The sequence below is a fragment of the Magallana gigas genome, chromosome 10, assembly GCF_963853765.1.
Source record: "Magallana gigas chromosome 10, xbMagGiga1.1, whole genome shotgun sequence".
In the NCBI taxonomy this organism is placed as follows: domain Eukaryota; kingdom Metazoa; phylum Mollusca; class Bivalvia; order Ostreida; family Ostreidae; genus Magallana; species Magallana gigas.
Window position 1 is genome coordinate 16690314 of NC_088862.1, and position 26765 is coordinate 16717078.

General features: G+C 33.3%; 2 protein-coding genes across 5 annotated transcripts; both read right to left on the bottom strand.

Annotated features, from left to right (window-relative positions):
• Positions 1–4560: 4560 nt before the first annotated feature.
• On the bottom strand, positions 4561–16635 carry LOC109620516 (interferon alpha-inducible protein 27-like protein 2B). 3 transcript variants are annotated; one of them, XM_034461331.2, is made up of 4 exons: positions 16437–16593; positions 6423–6575; positions 5873–6009; positions 4561–5125 (listed from the first exon to the last, which is right to left on the bottom strand). In XM_034461331.2, the coding sequence occupies exons 1-4, from the start codon at positions 16513–16515 to the stop codon at positions 4973–4975; spliced, it is 522 nt and encodes a 173-aa protein (XP_034317222.2). In that variant the 5' UTR covers positions 16516–16593; the 3' UTR covers positions 4561–4972. The 3 variants fall into 3 exon arrangements, with proteins under 3 accessions (XP_034317222.2, XP_065929141.1, XP_065929142.1); XM_066073069.1 differs by lacking the exons at positions 4561–5125; positions 5873–6009; positions 6423–6575 and adding exons at positions 11122–11271; positions 13373–13509; positions 13859–14020 and having other exon boundaries at positions 16437–16635; XM_066073070.1 differs by lacking the exons at positions 4561–5125; positions 5873–6009; positions 6423–6575 and adding exons at positions 11122–11271; positions 13373–13509; positions 13868–14020 and having other exon boundaries at positions 16437–16627.
• A 4714-nt stretch (positions 16636–21349) lies between these two features.
• Positions 21350–26417, bottom strand: LOC136272102 (interferon alpha-inducible protein 27-like protein 2B). Of its 2 annotated transcripts, XM_066073066.1 has the most exons (5): positions 26258–26417; positions 23516–23668; positions 22663–22713; positions 22577–22632; positions 21350–21844 (listed from the first exon to the last, which is right to left on the bottom strand). In XM_066073066.1, the coding sequence occupies exons 1-5, from the start codon at positions 26340–26342 to the stop codon at positions 21692–21694; spliced, it is 498 nt and encodes a 165-aa protein (XP_065929138.1). In that variant the 5' UTR covers positions 26343–26417; the 3' UTR covers positions 21350–21691. The 2 variants fall into 2 exon arrangements, with proteins under 2 accessions (XP_065929138.1, XP_065929137.1); XM_066073065.1 differs by having other exon boundaries at positions 22577–22713.
• Positions 26418–26765: the final 348 nt, after the last annotated feature.

The window sequence follows — 26765 nt, forward strand, 5'->3', positions numbered from 1 at the left end:
AACGTACATGCAATTTCCTTTCCTGCTTTGACTTGTCGTCCATTTTCTTCTGTGCCTTTCTTGGCGTTGTCTTAATATACATGTACATATGGGTTCTACAATGTAGAATAAAGAAAAAGAAAGAAAAAATGTGTTATTTAAAGACCTATAGTTATATTATACATTACACATTATGACAGGCGTATAGCACTTGCATATTTGGTAAGATATTTAAAGAGGTTCGTTCCTCTGTTTTTGGTAGCCATTTTGGGTCACCTCTATTCTAGAAATTATGACTCATATTGATTCTACTCATAAATTCAAATTTTAAATGTCAATTACATTATCTTAGATAAAATAGTAAAGGAAAAATAACATATTTACAGAGTTTAGTATGGAAAATGAATATTTTTCATAACTCAGTTGTTATAGAGTACCGTCACTTTAGCTTCTCTGTTTTCAGTGCAAACAAAATTTCCAGATGGTTTGTGCATTAGGATGTCTTCATTTTGTTACGAAAAACATAATTTTACAATTTTTCTATCGACATATATTGGCAAATATTGCTTATATAATTCATAAAAGTCATGGAAAAATGAATCCCAATTTTGCCTAAAATCAGCTTACATAATAGACCCATACTTTTTGTTTTATTTTCTGAAAATTTAAGATTTTTCTGACAAGTTTATTATAATTTGAGAAAAAGTTTGCGACTTTTAAATAATTTCATTACATGTTGAATTGGTAATGGATAAAAATTGTAACATTTTTTAGTGATAATTTTACTTCTATTGACATTTTATTTTATCTAGAATAAATTTGTATTTGATGCCATGGTTCATTCCGATAATTAAATATAGAGGGAAAAGCGATTTATGTGCAATCTGCACTTTCAGTGCAGAAAGGTCATATTAAATACACCGTAGTGCCAAATGAAGCATATAGACCCAAACATTTTGTTTTGAATTTTGGTTAAGCTTTGTGTGTAGATTTTTTTAAAAAAATACTTTAGAAAAAAAACTTTTGATCGCAGGATCCAACATCCCTAAGACGACTACAATTTTTTTTTACTAATATTCAAAAGATGAGGTTTATGCGGTATAAAAATTTAAGAAGTATTCACCATTATATCTAACTTGTTATGCATTTTATACCGTTAACTTTCAAAACTGCATGCATAAAGTATATATATTATATTGTATTGACCTGAGATGGGAATAATCATGAATTTATCATTTTAACATTAATTGATTATTGGTCTTATTAAAAGGTTAAAGTGGGTAGAGTTTATGAATTTTAACTTCACTTTTTACATAATACAGTTTATTCATGGTTTAATTCTCTTGAATGCTTACCGTATCTGCTAAAACTTATTTTTTTGGCACGTGTACTTTTCTTTTTACCAGTTTGCATATTTATTCTTAACATAGTGAATTTAATAATATATGCAAGAACACTATGAATGTTAATTATACCTATGCATCTTTATTTCGTGCTATTCATTGTCTACTTTACCTGGATTCCTGGAGCTGGGTAGATTGTTTACATTCCGCTGCCATCTTTTCCTCTAGTGAATTGTGATAGCCATCGTTTCGTATTTTGAACAGTACTTTGTCCCGGGTTTTTGCTTCCACCACTATTCGCTTGATATTTCTATAATCATAAATACCTTCGAGTTCCAACTACGTTCATCCACTAATATGAAAAATGTCCAGAATATCTGTTTTGAAACGCCCCCTCTACCGCTTCAGGTTTCAATACACATCCCAAAATAGAAAGTCTACGGATATTTTGCATTGCATCAGCCATTAATAAGCCCGGATGATAACGTTGAAAAATTGCGCAAGGTGTCCCGAGTACTTCCGAATGGAGAAAATATGTAAACATTTCCCATTATAAATCTCCGTAAGAAATTTGTTTTCGTTCGTGTAAACTTTTATGAGTGAAAAGGGATAATTTGTCAGTGAAGTTATCTTGGATATTTTCCATTTCATCGATTTCAATTGTACTTCTTTCATAAGTATGTGTATTTTTATTAAAAATCATCAAAAAGTGATGGAAGAAATAACTTGGGACGGACTATACTAAGATTATTTCGTTACTAGCGATGATTTTATAGTTTATAAACTCCCTTAAAATTCATGTTTTCATATATTATACTTTGTTTTCTCGAAACTAGATATCGTACGTTTTTTTATAACTATTCCCTTTATTATGGGGAGATTAATATATGAGACGTCGTCTGCTAGACGATCTCTCGTTTCTATGTTGAATAAAGCAAAATATTTACAAGTTATTGTTACTTACAGGTTGTTAAAAGTTATTCCGATGTTTATTTTCATGACATATTTCTCTTTGAGATTTACTTTGAGCAGGTTACGGTAGTATTGTACGACACTGTTCGGCATAGCTCAGTGTGTACGGTACCGTACAGCGTTTTGATTGGTCAAGCGGCACCGTAAAGTTATTTATTTGGTTAATTTATATTACATGATCAGACCCGAAGTTTATATATATGAATGCTTTGCCATTATATGGCAGGTAATTTGTGACGAGTTCACGTTCATTTCCCAACACACTGGACACCTGAATAGATTATTTCGTAGTAAATTTATAGTATCCTGCCACGCCCCCTTTTTGCCTTGAAAGTACGGTGGACTTAGACCAAAATTAATACAATACAAGTAATGCCTTGACTTGAATATATGTTTTGCCATGACTGTACTGTGCTGTTACCATTGATTTAAGGTGGAATAACACATTGTCATAAAATGGCTGACCTCCGATCGAAACGACATTTTGTTTTATTACAGGATTTTATCGATTACAACTAATAGGTGTCGGGCTTGTGATCCGTATGTGTTGCTTTTGTTGTTATTTACTGTGTTACTTTTGGTGTTACTTACTGTGTGTTATTCCACCTTAATAAAGCATTGTCATTGTCATTTTACCAAGCCTTGTCCTTTAATCAAAGTATTGCAGGTACTTGGAAAAGTGTTGATCCTGAAATAAAACTACATATATTTTGTAGCCCCCATTTTTAGATGGCCATCCGTGGGGAGCTTACAATATGTTTGGCATCCTGTCAATTCGAAATAATTTTCTTTTTACCATGATTGGTAATTAATATTTGAAAAATCTAGCTGTGCTTCATCACTTCAACTTCATTCTATTGGTTATGACTTTGATGAAAACCAATATCAAGTATTTTTAATGATATAAAATTATGTATATAGAAATATTAATAGCAAAAGGATATTACACTTTAAACATACAATGGCATAGAATGTTCTGATTTTTATATATGAAGTCAACTTAGATTTTAAAACTAAGATTTTATCAAACATTTCGGTGCATTTTTTTATGCAGTAGTAAATAAATACAATATTTTGGCGGCAGTGTTACAACGCACTTTGACAAAATATTTTTTGAAAGTGCGTTAACTTTCGGACCAAGTCAACGCAATTTGAAAAAAAAAATGTTTTTTTTACAAAGTGCGTCAATATCGTCGATATTAACACACTTTGGAAAAAAAAAATGTTCAGGGTTTAGTAAAAAAAAATTAATACTTTTATATACAATAAATGATTGTTTTAACCTTGTGCAGCTTAAATTAAAAAAGAACCCATTGCATTCTCAGCTATCTTGATAAACAGTTTCTATATAAGAATTTTTTTCTCATAAGACAATATCAACAATTTACACACAAAGAACAATTGGCTTAGCAACGGAATTTTTCTATTTTGAGTATGCAGCAAATTTACTTCTTGTCTGGTATATTGAGATATGATTTGTATATATTGATAATGGAGATCAATGTATAACATATTTCAACTGACTTATTGCCTGTGCTTGTAAACAAACATAATGTGATAAAAGGATACGTTAGTTATGTTTATGAAATTGATGAACTTGGTAAAAAAAAATGACATATTTTCTGCTAGAGAAAGACAATCATAACCATGTAGTACAAGATTATTATCTTTTGGTATGTCATGTATCTCAAAAACAAATTCATTTTATTCAGAAGACAAATACATTCACAATGAAATAAGAAATGAAAACTTGTATTTGTTTTTTCACGATATGAAGGCTTTGTCATTAATTTTGTTAAGCATAATATTGATGACTTAGGTTTGATAAATTAAATATCTTTATAAACATATTAGATATATCATTTCATTTTTAAAATATGATTTTAAATCAGACTCTTTATTCCGATTACTTAGATTGCTATTTTTATCCGCTTACTCAATTAGATAAATTAAATATTTTTATAAACATATTTAATATATCATTTCATTTTTAAAATATGATTATAAATCAGACTCTTTATTCCGATAATTAGATTGCTATTTTTATCCGCTTACTCAATTAGATCGTTACCTTAATTCGCTCAATGATATCGCTTTCTTGGTGCGCTCACTTAGATTCTGCATTAATCCACAGTGACTTATTAAAATTTTTCCTTTTGTATAAAAGACTTTAATTTTGATCACATGTTTTTTTTTAAGTTCAAGTTGAAATTCATTTATTTCACTTATAACATATAATGTTACATGAGGTGCAGAAGAATTATATAGAATGCACTACATTCTAAAACAAAATGAAATTCATCGCCAATTTGATTGGCTTCACATAAGCCGCACTTGCGGTCTTCACGTGGAGTATTGTTCCACCTACCAATTTCTAAGGACGCACTCTTGTTAAACTCCTCTCTGCCTGGCAGACCTTCATAACAGTGAAAAATCTTAGAGTGTATCGGACATTTTGCTTTGGAGGATTTTTTTTTTAACAATGCATGGTGTTAGTACACCTTAAAAAACATAAAGAAGAACTATATACTTGCACAACTACATATAACATCTTTTCTCAAAGTGTCAAAAATAGTAGAGGAACACGCATGAAACAAAAAAGGAATTAATTTGTTAGTTTCTATATAAAGATTTCATGAATTCGCTTAAGCTTACACATCAAACACGGCAAAATCCAGCTATTCTGCTTCACAATTGGAGAACTTAGAGGACGTCGCATAGGTTATCGCCCCTGTTACAGTCCCTACTAAGCCTTTAGTGGTGAGAGCAGTCCCCACCACACCAGCACTCTGTGACAAAGCAAACCAGCTACCAGCCGCCGTAAACGGGGTCTGACAATAAAAAAAATAATTCAGATACAATAAGACAGATCATACTACAGCAGTAGGATTTGGGACTGGAACTTTAGTTACAACAATTTTCCATACTGTTACCAAAATTCAAATATCTCATCCCAACATTAATGTGTGCCAGTCTACAGAATATTATATTCTGTCCCAAGATATTCTCGATACCCAGTTTGATTAATAACTTCATTTTTATACGATTAGTTTAAACGATGTTCATTTAAAGGGGGGTATTGTATTGCTACAGATAACGTTAAACATTATATACAAGATGTTCCGAGTGACTTCCGAACGGAGAATGTGTCAACATCTATAGATCTAGAGTCTCTCATCATAAACCTCCACAAGAAATGTTTTCCTTCATTTGAATTTTTCCGAGTGAAAAATGATAATGTGTGAATGAAATTATCTTTGACATTTTCCCTTTCATCTATAATTTGTGTTGCACCAATGTGGTGCATAAACATTTTGAGACAGACTGCATGACAGAACTGTGCCAATTAGTAACTATTTCGTTACATTTCACTTACTTTTTGATTGAATGACAGGATATCACCCTGTGCAAGTAATACACCATTTAAAAATTATATATGCCATGAAGTTTTTTAAAACTTAAAATATTTTATATTATCTAAATCCTTACTCTTCAATTTTTATCAATAATGATTATCAAAATTAAACCTTAATGACACTTACAATATCATACAGTCAAAACGACATAATGATTGTTACCTGTAGCATAGCAGCTATGGACCCTGCTGCTACTCCTGCGGCAGTAAACCCGACCCCCGCTAAAACAGCTGGGGCAGCTAGGACCGCCGCTACTCCAGTTCCCACTGCTACTACAGTCTTCCCAGACACAAGAGACTCTAGATTTGTTTCATTTCAAAAATTATTAATATATAATATATATATATATGTAAATGCAACATAAAACAATGCAAATGCATTCACTTAGTCATATGTATTAACTATAATAATAATAATTTTATGTGGTATTTTTCATGACAAATACAAGACTAAGTATAATTGTTATATCTTGTTGAACATATTTGAAATGAATATACACGTAATAGAATTTTTATTATAATGTAGATCTGATATCTGAAATGAATATACACGTAATAGAATTTTTATTATAATGTAGATCTATTAATATCGATTGATTAGATTTTTTTTTCATTTGGGGGGGGGGTATTTTACTTGTTTCTGTTTTTTCGTGAGTGTTATTTAAAATAATATTTTTTTGGGGGGGGGGGGGGTTGACTCACTCATGTCTTACTTCTTTCACAAGTAGGGACATCATGGTTCCATTTCCTTTCGTTGTGTGAGTATCGTAGTACATGACAGCCTGAGGGTTCGTATCCGTCATCACACTTCAAAATACAGCGCCCGTCGTTGTTATGTTCCACCCAGAAACCATAACTGCTGGCTCCTTTCAAAATAAACATACATGTATTGTTATTTATATAAGCACATGTCAAGTGCTTGAGGACGGGATCGACCTCCCCCCCCCTTCCCTTCTTCAATCACACACTTTTTTTTCATTAAATTTTCCTTTTATGACAAATTTCGAATCTAATTTATTAAAAAAATAACAAATATTTTGAAATAAAATTAAGTAGACTCTCTCTCTGTATATACACTGTAACAAATACTACATATATTCATACATACGTATATGTATCATATATAAAGCGGGTCCAATTTAAAAAAAAAAAAAAAGATTTGGGGTAATATATTGTGCTACGAATGTATAAATTTGATCAAAAATATGTTATAAAAAGATAATTTTAATAAAAAAAGAGAAAAGATTCAGGGGTTTATACGTAGGGGTGGGGCTGGGGGTGGTCGGCCCTGTCCTAAATCACCTGTGGTTTCAACGAGTGCAACAACGTACGCATATGTTAAGTTTTTAAATATAAATTCAGGACTAGCGTTTTATTATATCACCCCTGCGAATGTGTTCGGAATGTTTTCTTTATCGTTGCTAAGTATCTAATAAATCCAGAGGTGCTCGAATGAAAGTTCACGAGACTTCACCGAGATTTGTTCAGTTCCTGTAAAATTTTGAGCGGAAGTATAAGTGTTCGGATAATATTCTCAAAATACGTAAGTACTGGTCGATTTTCATATCATATTCTACTTTGATTTATGTTAAAACATCAACATCTTGTCTTATTTCACCATCTATCGGGTTTTTTTTAAATTAAACGATGATATTCAGAACACAGTTATCGTTCATGTTCAACCACGTGTAGAGTGGTTGATAATATAAAATTGGGTTGCTTAATAAAATCGTAGCAATGTTTGATGCTTGTGGTGTGCAATACCATGTTTTTAAAAAATTAATGGGTCAATTTTTGGAGGAGAGACCAGACACGGGGCAATCTTTATCTTTAGACGAGAACAAATACGTATATTTACTCTCTCTCTCTCTCTCTCTCTCTCTCTCTCTCTCTCTCTCTCTCTCTATTTTAATTTTAATTACGTGTAGCAAGATTGAAAAATACAATAAATATTTAAACTTGCAGTCACGCAAAAATGAAATGAAATAATCATTAGCAAAATGAAATGAAATAGTCTTTAGCAACCGTTTAAACTTTTATTGATAATCTTTATTTATTAAACTGAACCTTTTTACTGTACATGTACGAATTTGTATTATCTCCTCACACTAAACACAGTGCCAGATTCTTAAATAGATAATATTGGCACTACGACGGCTCCTTACTTCGCATGCTAGCAATACTTATTATTAAACATACTTTATACTGAACAATTAAAATTCATGTCATTTTGCTATCGATCTGAAAGATATCATATCATTCCAAACTTGAAGTGCTTTGTGTATTGTCGTTTTAAAAAATAAGCCCATATGCTTGTGACAAGTATATATAATTAAAGGTTTTGTTTTAAGTATCGTTTTTGAAGAATTACAATTTAAATGATGAAATTTTCTCTTTAGAGGTCAAATTTGCTGTAATGTGATACATGTATTTTAATTGCCATTGCATCAGACAAATGAAGGAGACATTTTTGCGCATGTGCAGAGCGCGTTTCCAAAGCCCCTTGAAACACAAATTACTTTGTAGACGTAGATCCTGGAACTAGACAACAAAAAAAGTTTTGTTTTTTATGACACGGACCTGCAGAAGTTGTGAAAAATCCTCAAGTTCTTATTTTTAAAAACCCAAATATGCAACATTCCTGACGTATGATGCAATCAATATCATCGATTACAATTTTGGAGAACACGATTTATCATTGTTTCAATAGGGGTTAGAAGGAATTAGATTGACAGACATTGGGTAGAAGGCACCTAAATAACAATCAAATATCTCTATTACCCCCCCCCCTCTATTTCTCCGGGTATACACTAATAATAAGGGACAAATTTAATCGAAAGTGGAATTTAGAAAGCATTGTACATGCAATGTGATTAAACATCGTCTTGATATGCGTAAGCTTATATCATGCATTTTAATAGAAAACTTACTTGACATTCGGAATCAACGAATGAAACCAGTCCCACACACAGACAGACCAACAATACACCGTTCACTGCTGACGCCATGTTACAATGGCCACTGCTATCTTGGTTCCGTCAAATCAATTACTTATACGTCGTGCTTGACTGGTGTCTACGGAAGCGTACTGATCTGCAAATTTACACTTTGATCGGTTGTTGCATGCATTTTACTCTATAGTTCATGATAAGTTCTATAACAAAAGACATTTAAAAGCCATGCCTGAATAATTTACATATGTACCGAGATTTCGTTCTGTAAGGTTTCTGAGTCCGATATGGGATTCGGCTGCGCTGTCTAAGCTAATCAAAAAGTGAATTAAATAAACAATTTCATCAATCACCGATTTTAATTAGAATTACGCACAATAGTTATCCCCCGTTTCTCTGTAGCACACGCACAAGCGTGTGCGCTGCTCTGAGACAGGCGCACGCGGCGTTCCAGTAATGTAGTGGACCACGATCAAGAAGCCAATCTGTATACTGTATACAGGGAAATATTCGCCCCATTTTCGCCCCGTTCGCTATCGTTGTCAGTGGGCGGATTTCTGACTGGGCAAATCCAATGTCTCGAATCAAATTATAGTAAACACAAATGTGTCTAGATGAATTTAAGACAGGGCGAAGGGCGAATTTAAAACGGGGCAAAACTGTTTGAAAGTATAGAAGGGCGAAAATTACACGGGACGAAAAAAACGGTATACAGTAATTATATATAAGTTATAAACCGACAGTATTGAAAGCCTTTTTAAGGCACGTAAAATCACAGACAAGAAGAGATTACAAACCTTAATTTTTGTTCTGACTTCCAATGTCGACTCTTTTGCCATCATACACAAACTCTTTGATCATTCCGGTTGCCTTAGCTTATATACCCTTCAGGTATCACGTGACCTTCCTAGAATAAAATGAGATGGTGTATGTGAAACCGGAAATCAGCACACTGCTACTACAGAGAACCGAAGAAATATGTTCGCTTTTGATTATAACCTCGTTGCAGATTTTTAACAAGTTGACATAATGATATAAACTGTACATGTATATATGATATGCCGTACATGGTTTACAATATTTTATTTTAGAACCGCTCCATTAGTAACCTTAATTTTCGTTTACGAAATATCATCCATATACTAGTAAACATCGTGTTCCACTAGTTAGGCCCATTGCCAGTTACACCTGACACATTTTTCTACTGGAATGTTAGATCAACATATTTCTCAACTGTTTGAAAATTCTAGATAATGAAACTGTCAAGTTTGACCAATTATTTAATATCACGAGTCAATAACTAGTTGCAGTTGGCTATTTTAAATTAGACAGTAGTAGTCACAAAGTATCTGGTCTGTTCATTTACATCACTATTTTGATCCGCTCACTTAAATTGCAGTATTGGTCCGCTTACTTGAATCGCCACATTAATTAACCTTAATCCAGTTACTTAAATTAGATCGCTATCTTAAACAGGCCACTTAAATTGCTCTTTTGATCTGCTCGCTTTTCCACTCATTTAGATCGCTCCACTCACTTTGATTTCTATCCTGATCCGCTCACTTAGATCCCCATTTTAAACCGCTCACTTAAGTCGCTTCCTTCCATATAAGTTGGTGGAATTTCAACGTTTTTAATTTTTGTCATGTAGATGTGCAAAATCTTTATGATTATTATAATCATAGATATGCTGATAAATAAATCCAAAGAATGTATTACTTCTTTGATGTTTGAGAACAGAAATTGTGTCAAAGAAGTCATAATTCCAGAAATTAGGTTAGGGGTGATTTGATTCCTATTTTACATGTAGTAAATACATCTCCATTGAATACCAATATGGTTGCTATGTATTCATTTTTTTAAATATGTTATAAAGCACATGTTAACTTTGATGTATAAATCTTCAAAGAAAATCCACAGTGTAGTTTTGATGTGTAACCTTCTTTTAAAGTTTAGAGTCTGCAACTCTTCATTTGAAATATTAATGTTATTATTTTTTTCATATCATATCAGCTTGTTAAAAGGTAAATCCTATTACCATTTTATATTTGTTTCCATTTTTAAAATCATTGAATAACAATCAAAAATAAATTTCATGAGATTAGTTTTCTAATTTCAGAAAATTGAAATTAACATAAAAGTTGATAATGCCAGAAAAGGTGGTTAATCTATATCAAATTATCTCCTTTGAAGGCATGACAGTGGCCACGAAAATAATATATGTACAGAAGACATCTAAATATTGACGTATTAAAAATATCCATGACATAAAATTTTACACCTCACCATCATGTTCCCCCTAATTGGAGAAGCATCTGAAAAAAAATTAATATATAGATGTCGGCTGTACACTGTAGAAAGCCTATGAAGAACCCTCTAATCATTTCCAATAGAACATTTCTCAGTACGTCAAATGTCCAAAAAAGAAGAGTAACATATAAACTAATCCAAAAGCCACGAGTCTCTGAGTAAAGAATTTAATGAAAATGCTTATTACTAAGCTTTTATTGTCAAACAAAACCAGCTACTCTTCTTCACAAATTGAGAACCCAGTACCCATCACACCAACACTCCGTCGTATTGGAAACCAGCTACTCGGTGCAAACAGGATCTGAAAATAAAGATGGGTGTGTTATTAAACAAATGTCCTCGGAGAATTTTGATAATACACTGGCCAGACAAGATATCAAACCATCAACTACTAGTTTATGAACAAACAGCAACAACAACCCAAATATCAGAACTGCGTTGGCCTGGGTTCCTGAAGGAAAAAGAAGGCGAGGAAGGCCAAGGAACACCTGGAGGCGTACAGTGGAGAAAGAGAGAGAAGAACTTGGGTGGAACAGTTGGAGAGAGGCGCAGGTTTTTGTCAGTGACTGACGTAAGTGGCGTTTTTTGTTGCACGCCTTCATGCGTCCTCCGGGGCACAGAGAGAAAAAGTAAGAAAGTATAATAATGGGGCCTATTTAGCTAAACGAACATAATGCAAACAGTGAGCGCATGGGAGCACTTCATAATGCTTATATCTCGGGGGTGGAGGGGCACCCTAAAAAGGTTTAGCGAAAGGGATAAAAAAGGCAAGATGGAGGCGCATACTTAGTTCTACTTAATTTTTCATATACTTTTGCTACCCCCCCCCCCCCCCCCCCTGGACACTCGCCAAATATGAATGCTAAACGTATCGCCTTTAATTTCTTTAATTTCTATGTAGTTTATAAGTGAGGTCAAAACTCTATGGGAGTCAGTTTTCAACGTGTTGGGGGTCGTAGATTTACAGGTCTGTAATGGTTTTCTGCTGTAGAAAAAGGACCCTACTTGTCATAGAATACTGAGTCAGTTTTCTCCGTAGAAATTTGACCCTCGGGTCAATATTCTACGGGGGTCATTTTTCCTCGTTACACCGGTCACTCTACACTCAACAGAACTTCTAAGTGATCACCCTAATAAATAGAATGATTTTGAAAATACGAAATTTTTCAACATTTCGTAACCGATATGTCTTCTACTTATCAGCAAAGATAATATAATTAAAACAGATAGAAATCATTTACCCGTGACGAAACGTCAAAACATAAAATTGGTATTTTTCGCGCATGTTTAATTTGATTGTCATTATTTTGCAATTGATTTTAGTCTTTGTTGACAGTTTAGAAATAATTAATGCAAACACAGCCTGATCCGTTGGATTATTGGTGTATGCATTGTTTCCATAACAGATCCTATTCACTTTCAATCTGTTGTTTGTTTTGACCTCAACATTGTTTAAATATAAAGCAATCCGAAGGAAACTGTATTTTTATAAAATGGTTCTACCTCGTAAGCGTAATATCATTTTCATCGGAAACTTAAAACAATCCAAAAGCTCTGAGCAAAATTCAATCAAACCGGAAGTGTTAGTGATATTTAGCGATGGTCAACATCTCGAGTCGCAACCTGATGTCAAGGTCAATGCATCGTTCTTAAGAATTTGAAAGTTAAGGTGGAAATCAATCACCCTGACGGCAAGAAAGATAAATATGCTTATTTCATATTTCAAATACATTATACTGAGTAGACACTAAGAAGTTTTGTGGAGTTTAAGAATGTCTCCCAAGATATTCTCGATTCACATTTTGATTCATAACTCAATATTTATACGTTAAGGTTTAAACAGTGTTAATCTAAAAGTATGAAAAATTTCCAGGTTCCATTTTTGAAACGCCCCTCTAATTATCAGGTTTCAATACACGGCTTAAATTTGTGATGTCTAGAATGTGTCAATATTCCCCATCATAAACCTCTGCAAGAAATAAATTTTCCTCATTTGAATTATTCCGAGTGAAAAATGATAATGTGTGAATGAATTTATCTTTGACATTTTCCCTTTCATCTATATTTTTTATGGCACATCTTTCACATGTATGTGAATTTGTATTTAAAAAGATCGTCCAAATATGCTGCATAAATATTTTGAGATAGACTGCATGAAAGAACTGTGCCAATTAGTAACTATTTCGTTACATTTCCATTACTTTTTGATTGAATGACAGGGTATCACCCTGTGCAAGTAATACACAATTTAAAAATTATATATGCCATGAAGTTGAAAAATATTTTATATTATCTAAATCTCTACTCTTCAATTTATATCAATAGGTATTATCAAAATTAAACCTTAATGACACATACAATACTCATACAATGTGCAGTCAAAACGTCATAATGATAGTTACCTGTAGCGGAGCAGCTATAGGCCAAGCTGCTACCCCTGCTGCTAAAAACCCAGCTCCCGCTAAAACAGCGGGGGCGGCTAGAACAGCCGCTACTCCAGTCTCCACTGCTGCTACAGTCTTCCCCAGCACAAGAGACTCTAGATTTTTTTTTCATTTAAAAAAATTATTAATAAATAAAAGACGCACATTTGTAAATGCAACATAAAACAATGCAGATGCGTCAAGTAAGTCATAAGTATTAACTATTATGATAATGATTTTATGTGGTATTTTTCATGACAAATACTATACAAAGTATTGTTATATCTTGTTGAACATACCTAAAATGAATTCGAATATACACGTAAAAGATTATTATTATAATGTAGATCTATTTATATCGATTGATTAGCTTTTTCGACTTTTGGGGGGTATTTCACTTGTTCCTGTTTTTTCGTGTGTGTTATTAAAAAAATATTTTTAGGGGGGTGTGGGTGACTCGCTTACTGTCCTTACTTCTTTGACAAGTGGGGACATCATGGTTATATTTCCCTTCGCTGTGTGAGTATCGTAGTACATGACAGCCTGAGGGTTCGTATCCGTCATAACACTTCAAAATACAGCGGCCGTCGTTTTTATGTTCCACCCATAGACCATAACTGCTGGCTCCTTTTAAAATAAACATACATGTATTGTTATTTATGTAAGCACAAGTGCTTGAGGACACGATCGTCACCCCCACCCCATCCTTTAATCACACACTTTTTTAAATTAAATTTTCCTTTTATGACAAATTTTTAATCTAATTTATTAAAAAAATTACAAATATTTTGAAATAAAAGTAGACTTTCTCTGTATATAAACTGTAACATATAATACATGTACATATATTCATACATATACATGTACGTATAATATATAAAGCGGGTCCGATTTAAAAAAAAAGTTTGGGGGTAATATTTTACGCTACGAGTGTATAAATTTGATCAAAAATATTTAATAAAAAGATAATTGTAATGAAAAAAAAGAAAGGTTCTATACGTAGATGTGGGGCTGGGGGTGGGGGTGGGGGGTCGGTCCTGTCCTCAAGAACCTGTGGTTATAACGAGTGCAACAACGTACGCATATGTAATGTTTTAAAATATAAATTCGGGACTAGCGTTTTATTATAAGCGTGTATCTTTACGTCACACTAAATTATTGTGATTTTGGACATCTTAACGAATATCTATATGGATGAAAGTTCAGCATTTTCAATTGAAAAAATTACAGTATTTGACTATCAAAAGCATATCAAAGATAACATCAATGTAAAATTAGAGGCATGTATCCAAACGTCACAAATGCCCCTGCAGGTGACCAAAATTTCAAATGCAAATTGTAGAAATTATGTGGAGGAAAATTCTGACTTCATGTTTTTAATAATAAATAATACAGATAAAATAATTTGCTATTTTTCGTTTGTTACAAGTAATAAAATGGAATGTAGATTCAAAGAGAAGAATATGTCAATATTGAAACTTAAAATTATGGTGAAAAAAACCTGTCTTTACTTACAACATCTGATTCTTGTAAGAAAGCTTGACGTCTTAGAATTGATGAAATATGTCTCGAATCAAGCAACCATTTATATGACTTGTATTCCTGATATTTATTCTTCATAGCTTTTTATGTCGTATATAATTCCCGAAACTGTATATTTATGTACAGTGTATCTATGTTTTATTTTAAATCCCCCCCCCCCAAAAAAAAATAAACATATCTATGAAAAAACAAAAAACAAAAAACAAAATGGAAATGTAATGTTAACTCACTTAATTTTATGATGATACGTTATAATAACAATTATAAAACGTTAATTCTTTGGGAGCATGAAACATATCATATAATCTCAATTTTTGAAGCGGAGATCAGACACGGGATAAACTTTGTGTTTAGACGAGAACGAATACCACGTATACTCTCTCTCTCTCTCTCTCTCTCTCTCTCTCTCTCTCTCTCTCTCTCTCTCTCTCTCTCTCTCTCTCTCTTACGGGTAGCCAGATTGAAAAATACAATAATTATTTTCATTTGCAGTCACGCAAAAATGAAATGAAATAGCCCTTAGCAACCGTTTCACCTTTTATTGATAATCTCCAGTATTAAACGGAATCTTTTTACTGTACATGTACGAATGTTTTATCTCCTCACACTGACCACACTGCCAGATTCTTAAATAGTTAATATTGGCACTACGACAGCTCCACACTCCGCATGCTAGCAATACTTTATATTGAACATACTTTAAACTGAACAATTAAAATTCATGTCATTTTGTTATCGATCTGAAAGAGATCATATCATTCCAAACTTGAAGTGTTTACTATTTTTGTTCATTGTCAATTTAAACAATACGCCCCTATGCTTATGTGAGGGTTTGTGATTGAAATGCCATCTTTCATTAAACTAAAAATGTTTTGATAAATATGCAGATTAAGTCATTCTTAATGTAACTTATATGTTATTTTAACTTATACTTTTTAAATTGAATGGTTATCTTTCGACTGATACTTGTATATTTAAGATGTGTAATACATGTACCATAATTGCCATTGCATCAGACAAGTGAAAGAAACATCTTTGCGCATGAGCAGTGCGCGTTTCCAAAGACCCTTGAAACGCAAGTTACTTTGTAGCCGTAAGTCCTGAAACTAGACAACAACAAAAAGTTTTGTTTTTTAATGACACTGACCTGTAGAGGTTGTGAAAAATCCTCAAGTTCTTATTTTCAAAATTCCAAATTTGCAACTTGCCTGAAATATGATGCAATCAATATCATCGATTACAATTTTGGAGAACACGATTTATCATTGTTTCAATAGGGATTAGGCGGAATTAGATTGACAGACATTGGGCAGAAGGCACCTAAATAACAATCAAATCTCTCTCTTACCCCCGCCCCCTTCTCTATTTCTCCGGGTATACACTAATAATAAGGGACAAATTAAATCGAAAGTTGCATTAAGAAAGCAATGTACATGCAATATGATTAAACATCGTCTCGATATGGGTAAACTTATATCATGCTTTTTAATAGAAAACTTACTTGGACATTCGGAATCAACGAATGAAACCAGTCCCACACACAGACAGACCAACAATACACCGTTCACTGCTGACGCCATGTTACAATGGACTCCGCTAGCTTGGTTCCGTCAAATCAATTACTTATACGCCGTGCTTGGCTAATTTCTAAGGAAGCGTACTGATCTGTAATTTTACACTTTTATCGAGACATTTAAAAGCCATGCCTGAATAATGTACATTTGTACCGAGATTTCGTTCTGTAAGGTTTCTGAGTCCGATATGGGATATATGGGATTCGACTGCGCTGTCTGAGCTAATCAAAAAGTGAACGAAATAAACAATTTCCTCAATCACCGATTTTAATTAGAATTTCACACAATAGTTATCCCCCTGTATCCTCTGTAGCACACGCACTAGCGTATGTGCTGCTCAGAGACAAGCGCACGCGGCGTTCCAGTAATGTAGTGCATTCCATCGCCTCGATCAAGATGCCAATCTGTATACTGTATACAGGGAAATATTCGCCCCGTTTTATTTTCGCCTCTTTCGCCATTGTTGTCAGCGGGTGGATTTTAGACTGGAGAAATTCCAATGTCTCAAATCAAATTGTAGTAAACACAAATGTGTCTAGGTGAATTTAAGACGGGGAGAAGGGCGAATTTAAGACGGGGCGAAACTGTTTGAAAGCGAAGAAGGGCGAAAATTACACGAACGAAAAAAACCCTGCATACAGTAATTATATCTAAGTATACGCCGACATTATTGAAAGCCTTTTTCAGGCACGTAAAATTATAGACAGGAAGAGATTACAAACCTTCATTTTTGTCATGACTTCCAATGTCGACTCTTTTGCCATCATACACAAACGCTTTGGTCATCCTGGTTGTCTTAGATTATATACCCTTCAGGTATCACGTGACCTTCCTAGAATCAAATGGGATGGTGTATGTGAAACCGGAAATCAGCACAGTGCTACTACAGAGAACCGAAGAAATATTTGTCGCTCTTGATTATAACCTCGTTTCAGATTTTTATCAAGTTGACATAATGATATAAACTGTACATGTAAATATGATACACCGTACATCATTTACAATATTTTATCAATATTTTATCTTAGAACAACTCTATTAGTAACCCCAATATTCGTTTACGAAATCTCCATATACTAGTAAACATACTAGTAAACATGGTGCCGATGTAGCGTAGTGGACATTAAACTCGCTTTTCACCGCTGCGACCCAAGTTCGATCCCCGTGATAGACAGTGGTTGTATGTGACAGGGTATGACGGTCGAACGCTTCGACACGTTGGTTCTCTCCGGGTACTCAGGCTTTTTCCCACACCAATGATCCCCTCACACTAACACCCATATCAACGAGAGATATTAAATATAAACGTTGTAAAATAAATAAAGTTAAGTTTTTTAGTAGACATCGTGTTCTACTAGTCAGGCCCATTGCAAGTAACACCTGAAACATTTTTTCTACTGGAATGTTAGATCAACCTATTTCTCAACCGTTTTAAAATTCTAGATGACGAAACTGTCAAGTTGGACCAATTATTTAATATCACGAGTCAATAACTAGTTGCAGCTGGCTTTTTTAAATTAGAGAGCAGTAGTTACAAAGTATCTACCAACCAAACATAAAACAGTGGGACGGACAACTTCGGAATGGACATTTTTCCGGCGTTGCGCACCCCTTTCCATTCACAATATCGACCAAAGTTTAGTATATTGCCAGCAACATTTTTGATTGCAACATTACAGACTACATGTAATACCATCCTAGCTGACCAAATCTTGATAAATACCACATCTTGCCATTGCAATGTGAAAGTCACAATCAATTTAGGATAACTTATGAAATTAATTAATAAGTAGACTTTGTGAGAATACATGAACAGTTGGCATTAGGTTAGTTTAGTTTTCATCTGGGCTGCTATATATTTTCCTTGATTTTTAAATGCTAATTTTAAGCATAAACTAACTAATATGGAAATATTATACAGATTTATTCAAACAACCAAAACTTAAAATCACTTGCAACCTGTTCTATCACAAAGAGATCCATCATACATTTGATGAGTAAATTCAACTTTATTTGAAAATTGCCTAGGAAATATTTGTAAGGTATATCAACTATGCAATCGGCCTTAATTATATCAGACATTAAGCAGATTCTATAACTTCACTTCAGATTAATATTTTGTGGGTTTTTTTTTACCCCATTATCATTACTTAAGTAAATATGGGGGAGAAAACCCAACATTAGCATTAAATATGGGGATAAAAAACCCATCTGATTTTTTTCGGGAATGGTGGTTTTTTTCCCCCATAAATAATTTCATGGGGTTTCTTGCCCCATGGGGTTCATTGCAAAACCCCATGGGGTTTGCATGGGGTTTTCTGTGGGGGATTTTTTCCAAGCTAAAATCCCATGGGGTTGGAACTTTTAAGTTCAAATATCTAAAAAAAACTATCTAAAAATTTTTCAATTTTTTTTCCCATAAATTTATTTAGAATAAAAAACCCCACCATTTGGTACTAAACTTTGGTCGATATTGTGAATGGAAAGGGGTGTGCAACGCCGGAAAATGTCCTTTCCGAAGTTGTCCGTCCCACTGTTATAAATTAAACAAGTTTCTACTTTTTGGAAGATAAGTATACCAGCAATATAATTAGCAAGAAAAAAATTTAAACATCAAAATATGTCTAAGAAGCTATATCATCGCATATAGAAAAAAAGATCGCTATTTGGTCTGTTAATTAACATTACTATTTTGATCCGCTCACATAAATTAAATTGCAGTATTGGTCCGCTTACTTGAATTGCCACATTAAGTAAACCTTAATCCAGACACTTAGATTAGATCGCTATCTTAACCCGCTCACTTAATTTGCTCTTTTGATCTGCTCGCTTTTCCACTTATTTAGATCACTCCACTCACTAAGATCTCTATCTTGATCCGCTCACATAGATCGCTATTTTGAACCGCCCACCTGATGAAGAACGGACCTCAATAAAACACTCAAATGTATATTTCCTTTAAAAAAAAAACCAAAAAAAAAATAAAAGATATTTTTTTTAGAAATACATCAAACCAAAATAAGATGTAATGAAAAAAGAATATTAATACTCTCTCTCTCTCTCTCTCTCTCTCTCTCTCTCTCTCTCTCTCCGATTTAATACATGTAATACGTAATTTTAAGAAAAAATAAAAATAAAACCGAAAGCAGAATTCAGAATTCAAGACTCAGTGCGAGCTAACATCGTCTTAATCTGCGTAGTTTTATATCCTACTGATTTAGAGAAAAACTTACAACGACAGAAAGAATAAACGTTTGAAACTATAGTCACACACACAGACGGACCAACAAAACACCGTTCACCGCCAACGTCATGGTCTTACAAGAATGTTTTTATCAATTTCACCCTCCGCCGACGGATAGCAACAAAAAATGAGGTGCAGGTGGGTAAAACTAGAGTAAAAACCTGGCGTCAATCTAGTCAAATTTTGCATATAAAAGTAGATTGAGGTATTCACCAATATAACCAGTGATATATGATGGGCGAAAAGATTCGCTTATTCGATTTTTCACCGGAAAGTCAATTAAAAGGTTTAATATAATTATTATAGGATTGAAGATTTTTACATCATCTCTTTACAAAAACGCAGATGACACAAGTTATCACGCAATTTTAAGGTGTGTCCAAAGCATAAGAAATGGACCGGAATAATTTTCAATATATAGATTTCAGTTTGTACATGTATACATATTAGTTTAAGATGTCTATAGTTGATAATAATGCACAGCAGTTCATTTAAATTGGTTTGCCGTAAGTCTTGGTCAATACATCGATGTTTCCATTATTTCCTTTGGTTTCCCGATTTTCAAGGTGAATTCATCTGTTGGATTCAAAATTTTTAATATTTACTAGCTGTGTATAAACTTTCATGAAAATATGTTCCATAATTTTGTTATTAATGGGAAATTTGCGGTTTCAGTATTTAAACAATAGATAGAACATTTTTTTAATCCGATCAACAATCGGTAAATTTATAATCTATAATAAGGTGGAATAACACACCTTGAAAAGTCACTCAAATTAACATTAAATTATTTGATTACGAGAGATGTTATAATAATGATTATAAATAAACTGTACATATGTCAAAAGCGAAATAAGCGAAATATTTGCAGTTTGGGGATAACAATTGAATATCGTAAAAATTCAATTCAGTGAGTAATAACAAATGCCCCTGCAGGATTTGAACACGGGATGTACGGATCACAAACCCGACACTTAATAAAACGAAATGTCGTTTCGATCAGAGGTCAGCCATTTTGTGATGATGTGTTATAATTACACCTTTATTAATTTCTTTTAGTTGACTGAAACGTCAATTTTTTCATTAACAAAAGACAGATAATATTTCATTGGCGAAGAACTTTTGATCAGCCAATGAACAAGCTAAAACAAGTGGGTTATGTTCTAAGCAAGTTTTGATCAACACACTTCGCTACCGTTGTCTCTTCTTAAGGAGGCTGGTTGGTCAAATAATAAACTATAAGGCTTAGATCTACCAAAATTTAAAAATAATATTTTTTGTAGCTATAAACTATTTTTGAATTAAGAAAAAACCTAATTATTTCACAATTGTAAGGGTATTTTCCTATAGTTCTTTATAGAACCTCTTTTTTCTAGAAAAGATCAGTACATTCTCAAATTGGCCATGACCATCAGTCCCCATTTAATGGCTTAAATTTTTCTTTCTATGTTCTAATACTTGATATTAATTAAAATACATATATATGAGGGGCTACGGATCCATGGTTTGAGATAAACGGACAACATATCATTGTGTTTTCCAGTCACAGAATAATTGCATCAATTTTTAAAAGAAAATATTGACAGGAACAAGGCCTTAGTAAATATGTGGAAATATTTATTTTTTAGTATGTAAAAGTAGATAGTGAAAAAAGCAAATAAACTAAAAATGTACAAATCCAACAAAATTGATTAAGCTTCAAAGAACAATATCTGCTTGATATTTTAAAGTAAAGTCATATAAAAAAACAAACATTGCGCAGGTAATCGCACTTATGCCAGCTCCAATAGTACCGTTCGTACTCCGTGAAAAACCTAATAAAGAACGCTGTATAATTGTAGGATCTTTGCTCACTATCTAAATACAAACAATAAAAAAATAGGAACGCATTTAACAAACCAATCCGAAGTCAATAAAGTCACGAAACAGTTAAACCAGCTATTCTTCTTCACAATTGGAGAACGCAGAGGACGTTGCATAGGTTATCGCCCCTGTTACAGCCCCTATTGCCCCTTTAGTGGTTGCCGCCGTTCCTATCACACCAGCACTTTGTGACAAAGCAAACCAGCCACCAGCCGCCGTAAACGGGGTCTGAAAAAGAAAGAATTATGTTTTAAAGCCATTAAATAAAAGTTAATATAATTTGATATTAAAAGTTAAATATTCCCCATTTCAAGAACGTGAGTTATTACCCTTAAAAATTGGGAATACGAGACAACGATACTATTTTCTTTGTTTGCTTCAACCTGATTTAAAATTTTAAAGTTGGGTAAGCTACATGTATTATCTTTTTATGGCATGTGATACAAAAATATTTAACATTTTAGTATCTTTATCTTTGATAAAAAGAGTACATAATCAATGACGCAAATGGCGTACTGTGAGGCGCATGCGTGTTTTCATAATTATACCAAATGTCAATATCTAATTTAATAAGTAATCAGAAAACATTTCATAAATATGTATTTTACATGTATCTTGTGATCAAATACGGTAGGATGTGATTAAATCTATCATAAACCCTTTCGGGCTTAGCCAACTTAAATTTGATCACCCCTACCGTATTTGATCACCTCATACTAAACAAATGATTCCTTATTCCTTATATCAAAACACCAAATGCTCTGTAAATGATTTTTTCACGAGAATGAAAGTTTTACGTTTAAAATGATTGGAGCTTAAAAAGTAAAGCACTTCTGATATGAAATGATAATTATACGAGATAAAGTTGCATGATTTCGTAAAAAAGTCAGCGTTTTATAATAGTGAAGACAAATTAAACGAAATTGTATTTAATCATCTCCAGTCTATATTATTAAATACCTGAAGCATAGCGGCAATAGAACCTGCTGCCACTCCTGCGGCGGTGAATCCAGCTCCGGCTAAAAGCACAGGCGTTGCTACCACGGCGGCGACTCCAGTCCCAACCACCATCAGAGTCTTTCCCGATACAGGCCACTCTGATAAAATAAAACCCTCAAGTATTATAATCATTTTAGGAGCCTGGATGGTCAACAAATTAACCATCATATCTACCTTAAAAATATTCCACATGACGTTTTAGGGTATACACTAGGCAAAAAGTCAATAAAATTTGCATAAAACAATAAAACTACATCATGTTATTCTGAAAAAAACCTGCATCTTCTCTTTTTGCTAAATTAAATATTTAATTTGTTGGTTTGCATATATTTGTTATTAATAAACATGTGCGTGTATTGAAATGCATGCCTGCGTGGACGCTCTTTAAATACTATATGTAGTAATATTCACAAACACAAAAAGATGAATTACGTTGATTTTTTATATTTAACCCGATTAAAACTCTAGAATATCACATACCTCGTTATTTTATTGATAGAAAGAATGCAAGAACCGTCGACAGGAAACAGTGTTTACTAGATCAAAATGGTGCTCTAGGATCGAAAAAAAAAATATCACTTTAATTATAATAATTAATACTTGCAAGTATTTATTGATTTCCTGGGAGTGGTGATGGTTTCTTTCTGAATAATTTGTAACTTTACAACGTAGTTTAAAACTGCTGTAAAAAATAGGGTTTGCTTAAAAACCTACAGTAGTGGAGTAAGTGATGTCGGTCAAACTGTTGGATATCTGCACTTTGGTATCGATTTTGTTAACAGTATTACATCGGACTGTCCGTGCTGGATGTTATCAAGTTGTTGTCTCGGAACTCCGAGACTCCGGGGGGTGGGGGTGAGGATGTATTTACATATATATATAACTTGCTCATGCCTTTACCTTCTTGACATTTAGGGACATCATGGTTCCATTTTTCTTTCCAGTAATTGTATCGGATAACATGACACCCTGAAGGTTCAAACCCACCATTACATCTCAAAATGCAACGGTCTTTCTCTGTGTCTTCATCCCAATAGCCATGATCAGGGTTTTCTTTCAAAAGATACAAATATTACATACATGTGATTATATAAATGATTAGCATTTATAAATAATAAAATATAGGTCCAATCGTAGATCTATCCTGGTAGAGCGTTTCTTTACATAGGACGTTTACAATTAATTCAACATTAAACATAGGGGACACCGATACGATTTTCTTTGTGTCCTCCAACCTGATTCAAATATTTAAATGGAGAGGGGGTGAGGGAGTAGTAACATGTAACTTGCTCCTGCCTTTACATTCTTGACAAATTTTTAGTAATTGTGCAGATGACAAGACATCCTGAAGGGCGTTCATCACAAACCGATGCGCTCTGTTGAGATACACGAAGGGCATGGTAATAGGAGAGATTCTTTTCACGATAAAGATGGAAAGTAGTCACCATTTGAGCTACGATTGGACCAACAAACGAAATTAATATAGCCCGACTGATAAAACTGACACATCGCAACTTAACGCAGAGAATGATGCTGTTTGTCTCCTCTAAGATTGAACTAGATCATCAAGAGCAGGGGCACGATTAAATGCGATATGTTGCGCTTGGTAACGATGCAATGCGATCTAATACGATGGTAACGAATAATTATGATTGAAATAGTGCTGGTGATATAATAAATCTAGTACCTTGAAGGTATGTTAAGCATACAAATGATATAAGGTAAATATCTTTTGACTAAAACTGAAGGTTCGAATAAATGTGTCTGATCACCTGTTATCTATCACCCGTCTGTTTGTAAACTTTTCACATTTTTACTACATGTACTTGTACTTCTTCAGAACCACTGGGCAAATTTAATCAAACTTGGTACAATATCCACATGGGAAGGAGATTCTTAATTGTTAAAGCAAAGGGCAAAACGTTTTTCAACAGGTAGATATTCACAAAACTGAAAATATGGCGTGTGTCTTAAAAAAGTTCTTTAAGAAACACTGAACGTGAAGTATCAAAATTTAAAGAAAAGGTTCTAAATTTTTGAAACCCTAACCTAGACCAGTATTGAGGCCCAAAAGGGGTTCAAATTTTAACATTGAAAGCTAGGTAGAGTAAAATGTTTTGATATCTTCTTCTCAAGAACATTGCTACAATTTGTGATATAACAATGCTAACATCTTCAGATATTGTAGATTTTAAATTGTTCGAACTGTTACCCCAATGTTCAACAATCAAATATACTGGAAATATTGGGTTTTTTAGATTACCGAGGAAAAACAATGCTACATGTACGCATAGAGATATATTAACATATAAGGACGTTTGTATAGAAATATTACTATACAAACGTCCCTATATGTTCATATCCTCATATCAAGGTCACAGGGACCTACTTGTACTCTTTATGATTATTAATGGTTATTTTAATTTTTGTTTGTATTTGATACATATGTATTGCGGTCTAGGATAATAAAATTGATCAGTTGGTGCATCTTAGATCCTAGGATATGATTTCCGAAAAAAAAACTAAGATTCTTTTCCTAGATCTTTTAATGTAATGTTAACTTTTGGAATACATATGTTTGATAATTTTGTGAGTTTTACAATATTTTAGAAAAGTTTCATACTTAAATAATTTGAAAGGGATACGCCATTGTTGTTTTGGCGAGCAATGTGGCCCATTGGCCTCTTGTTTTCATGTACATATAATTAATGATTAAAATCAATACTGCAATCTCTCACAGACTTGTCAAACAGATATTCTAAATAACATTTAAACTACCATTGCCACAACCGTAATTAAGTAAGTTACATTCATGACGAACGGAAAGAGTCCATACCATATGTTAAATGTTATTTGCGTATTGCCAAACTTTGTATTATGCATTTAACATTTAAAACATCCAAATATGTGAACATGTCGACTTGACAATTTCAATAGGCTCGCCATTTAAATCCCACCATTCATTATCAAAATGTTCTGATATGTGTAAAAAAGTAGTTTAAGTGGTCACAATTTTCAGAAAATGGTAAGCAATTAAACAATATATATAAACGTAAAAAAGGTGCTTGACTCAGTTTCAAAAAAAAAGAAAGAAAAGAAATGGAAAAATGGAAGACTTAGTGGGTTTTTTTTGGGGTGGGTTTTTTTTTTGGGGTGGGGGGGGTTGTGCTGTTTTCTTGTGTTCATACCCGAAGTGCAAGTGATATCGCAAGAGGCATCTTTGCGCATGCGTGCATTGCGCGTTGCTAAGGACACTGTGCAACGCAAATTAGGCCCCATTTTGTTAGCGTTATAAAAGTAAAAAACAACAAAGTCTACAAAGTAGTTAACTTTGAAGAAGCCTTTTCGAAATTCCTTTAGGTTTTTTTATTACCTGATCCATTTCATCAAATAAAAACTGTTCGTGTTTCAAAAAAGAATGAAGCTGAATACGATTGAAAAACATTGGAAAAAATAATCTAAATAACAATCTCTCTCTCTCTCTCTCTCTCTCTCTCTCTCTCTCTCTCCATTACCAAGTAATATAATGAAGTATTTCCAGAAATAGTAAATCGAAAGTAGAATTTAGAATGCATTGTGCATGCATGTAATGTGTGTTTGAACATCGTCTCGATATGTGTAAATCTAAAAGCTAAAACTTACTTGGACATTTGGAATCAGCATATGAAACCAGTCCCATACACAAACAGACCAAAAATACACAGTTCACCGCCGACACCGACGCCATGTTAAAATGGACTCCGCTAGCCTGGTTTCCCCTAAACAATTACAACAATACTTCGTGCTTGACTGGTTTGTACGGAAGCGTATTGATCTGTAAATTCAATCTTTTATCTGCAGCTTTATTCACAATCAATATACAATCAAAAACTGCCAAACGCATTGACAGAGTCAATTTCATATTTACTAAGATTTCGTTCATCTGAAAGATGTAAATACTCCAAAGGGCATGGTCATGATTTTGATAAAAAGTATTCTAATGTTTTTGATATTTACAATGCTTCAGTAAGGCATTTTTTAAGGTCAACAAAAATTTGAGTGATATAATTTCGTTATTGTTGTTGACTATTTCTCAAAGGAAATTAAATCCATGACGAATGTTTCACCCTATTATTCATAAATACAGAGTTGAACCGTTATACATTTTTAA

Bases quoted from the DNA above. Each gene is read 5' to 3' on its own strand.
- LOC109620516 (XM_034461331.2), bottom strand. From the start codon at position 16,515: ATGGCGTCAGCAGTGAACGGTGTATTGTTGGTCTGTCTGTGTGTGGGA. The intron at 6,010-6,422 runs GTAAGACATGAG...AAACAAATCTAG, and splicing joins TGTCCCTACTTGTGAAAGAA to AGTCTCTTGTGTCTGGGAAG. The intron at 5,126-5,872 runs GTAACAATCATT...TTTTATTGTCAG, and splicing joins CCATAGCTGCTATGCTACAG to ACCCCGTTTACGGCGGCTGG.
- LOC136272102 (XM_066073065.1), bottom strand. From the start codon at position 26,342: ATGGCGTCGGTGTCGGCGGTGAACTGTGTATTTTTGGTCTGTTTGTGT. The intron at 23,669-26,257 runs GTAAGTTTTAGC...ATCTTTTGAAAG, and splicing joins TGCTGATTCCAAATGTCCAA to AAAACCCTGATCATGGCTAT. The intron at 22,714-23,515 runs GTAAAGGCATGA...TTATTTTATCAG, and splicing joins TGTCCCTAAATGTCAAGAAG to AGTGGCCTGTATCGGGAAAG.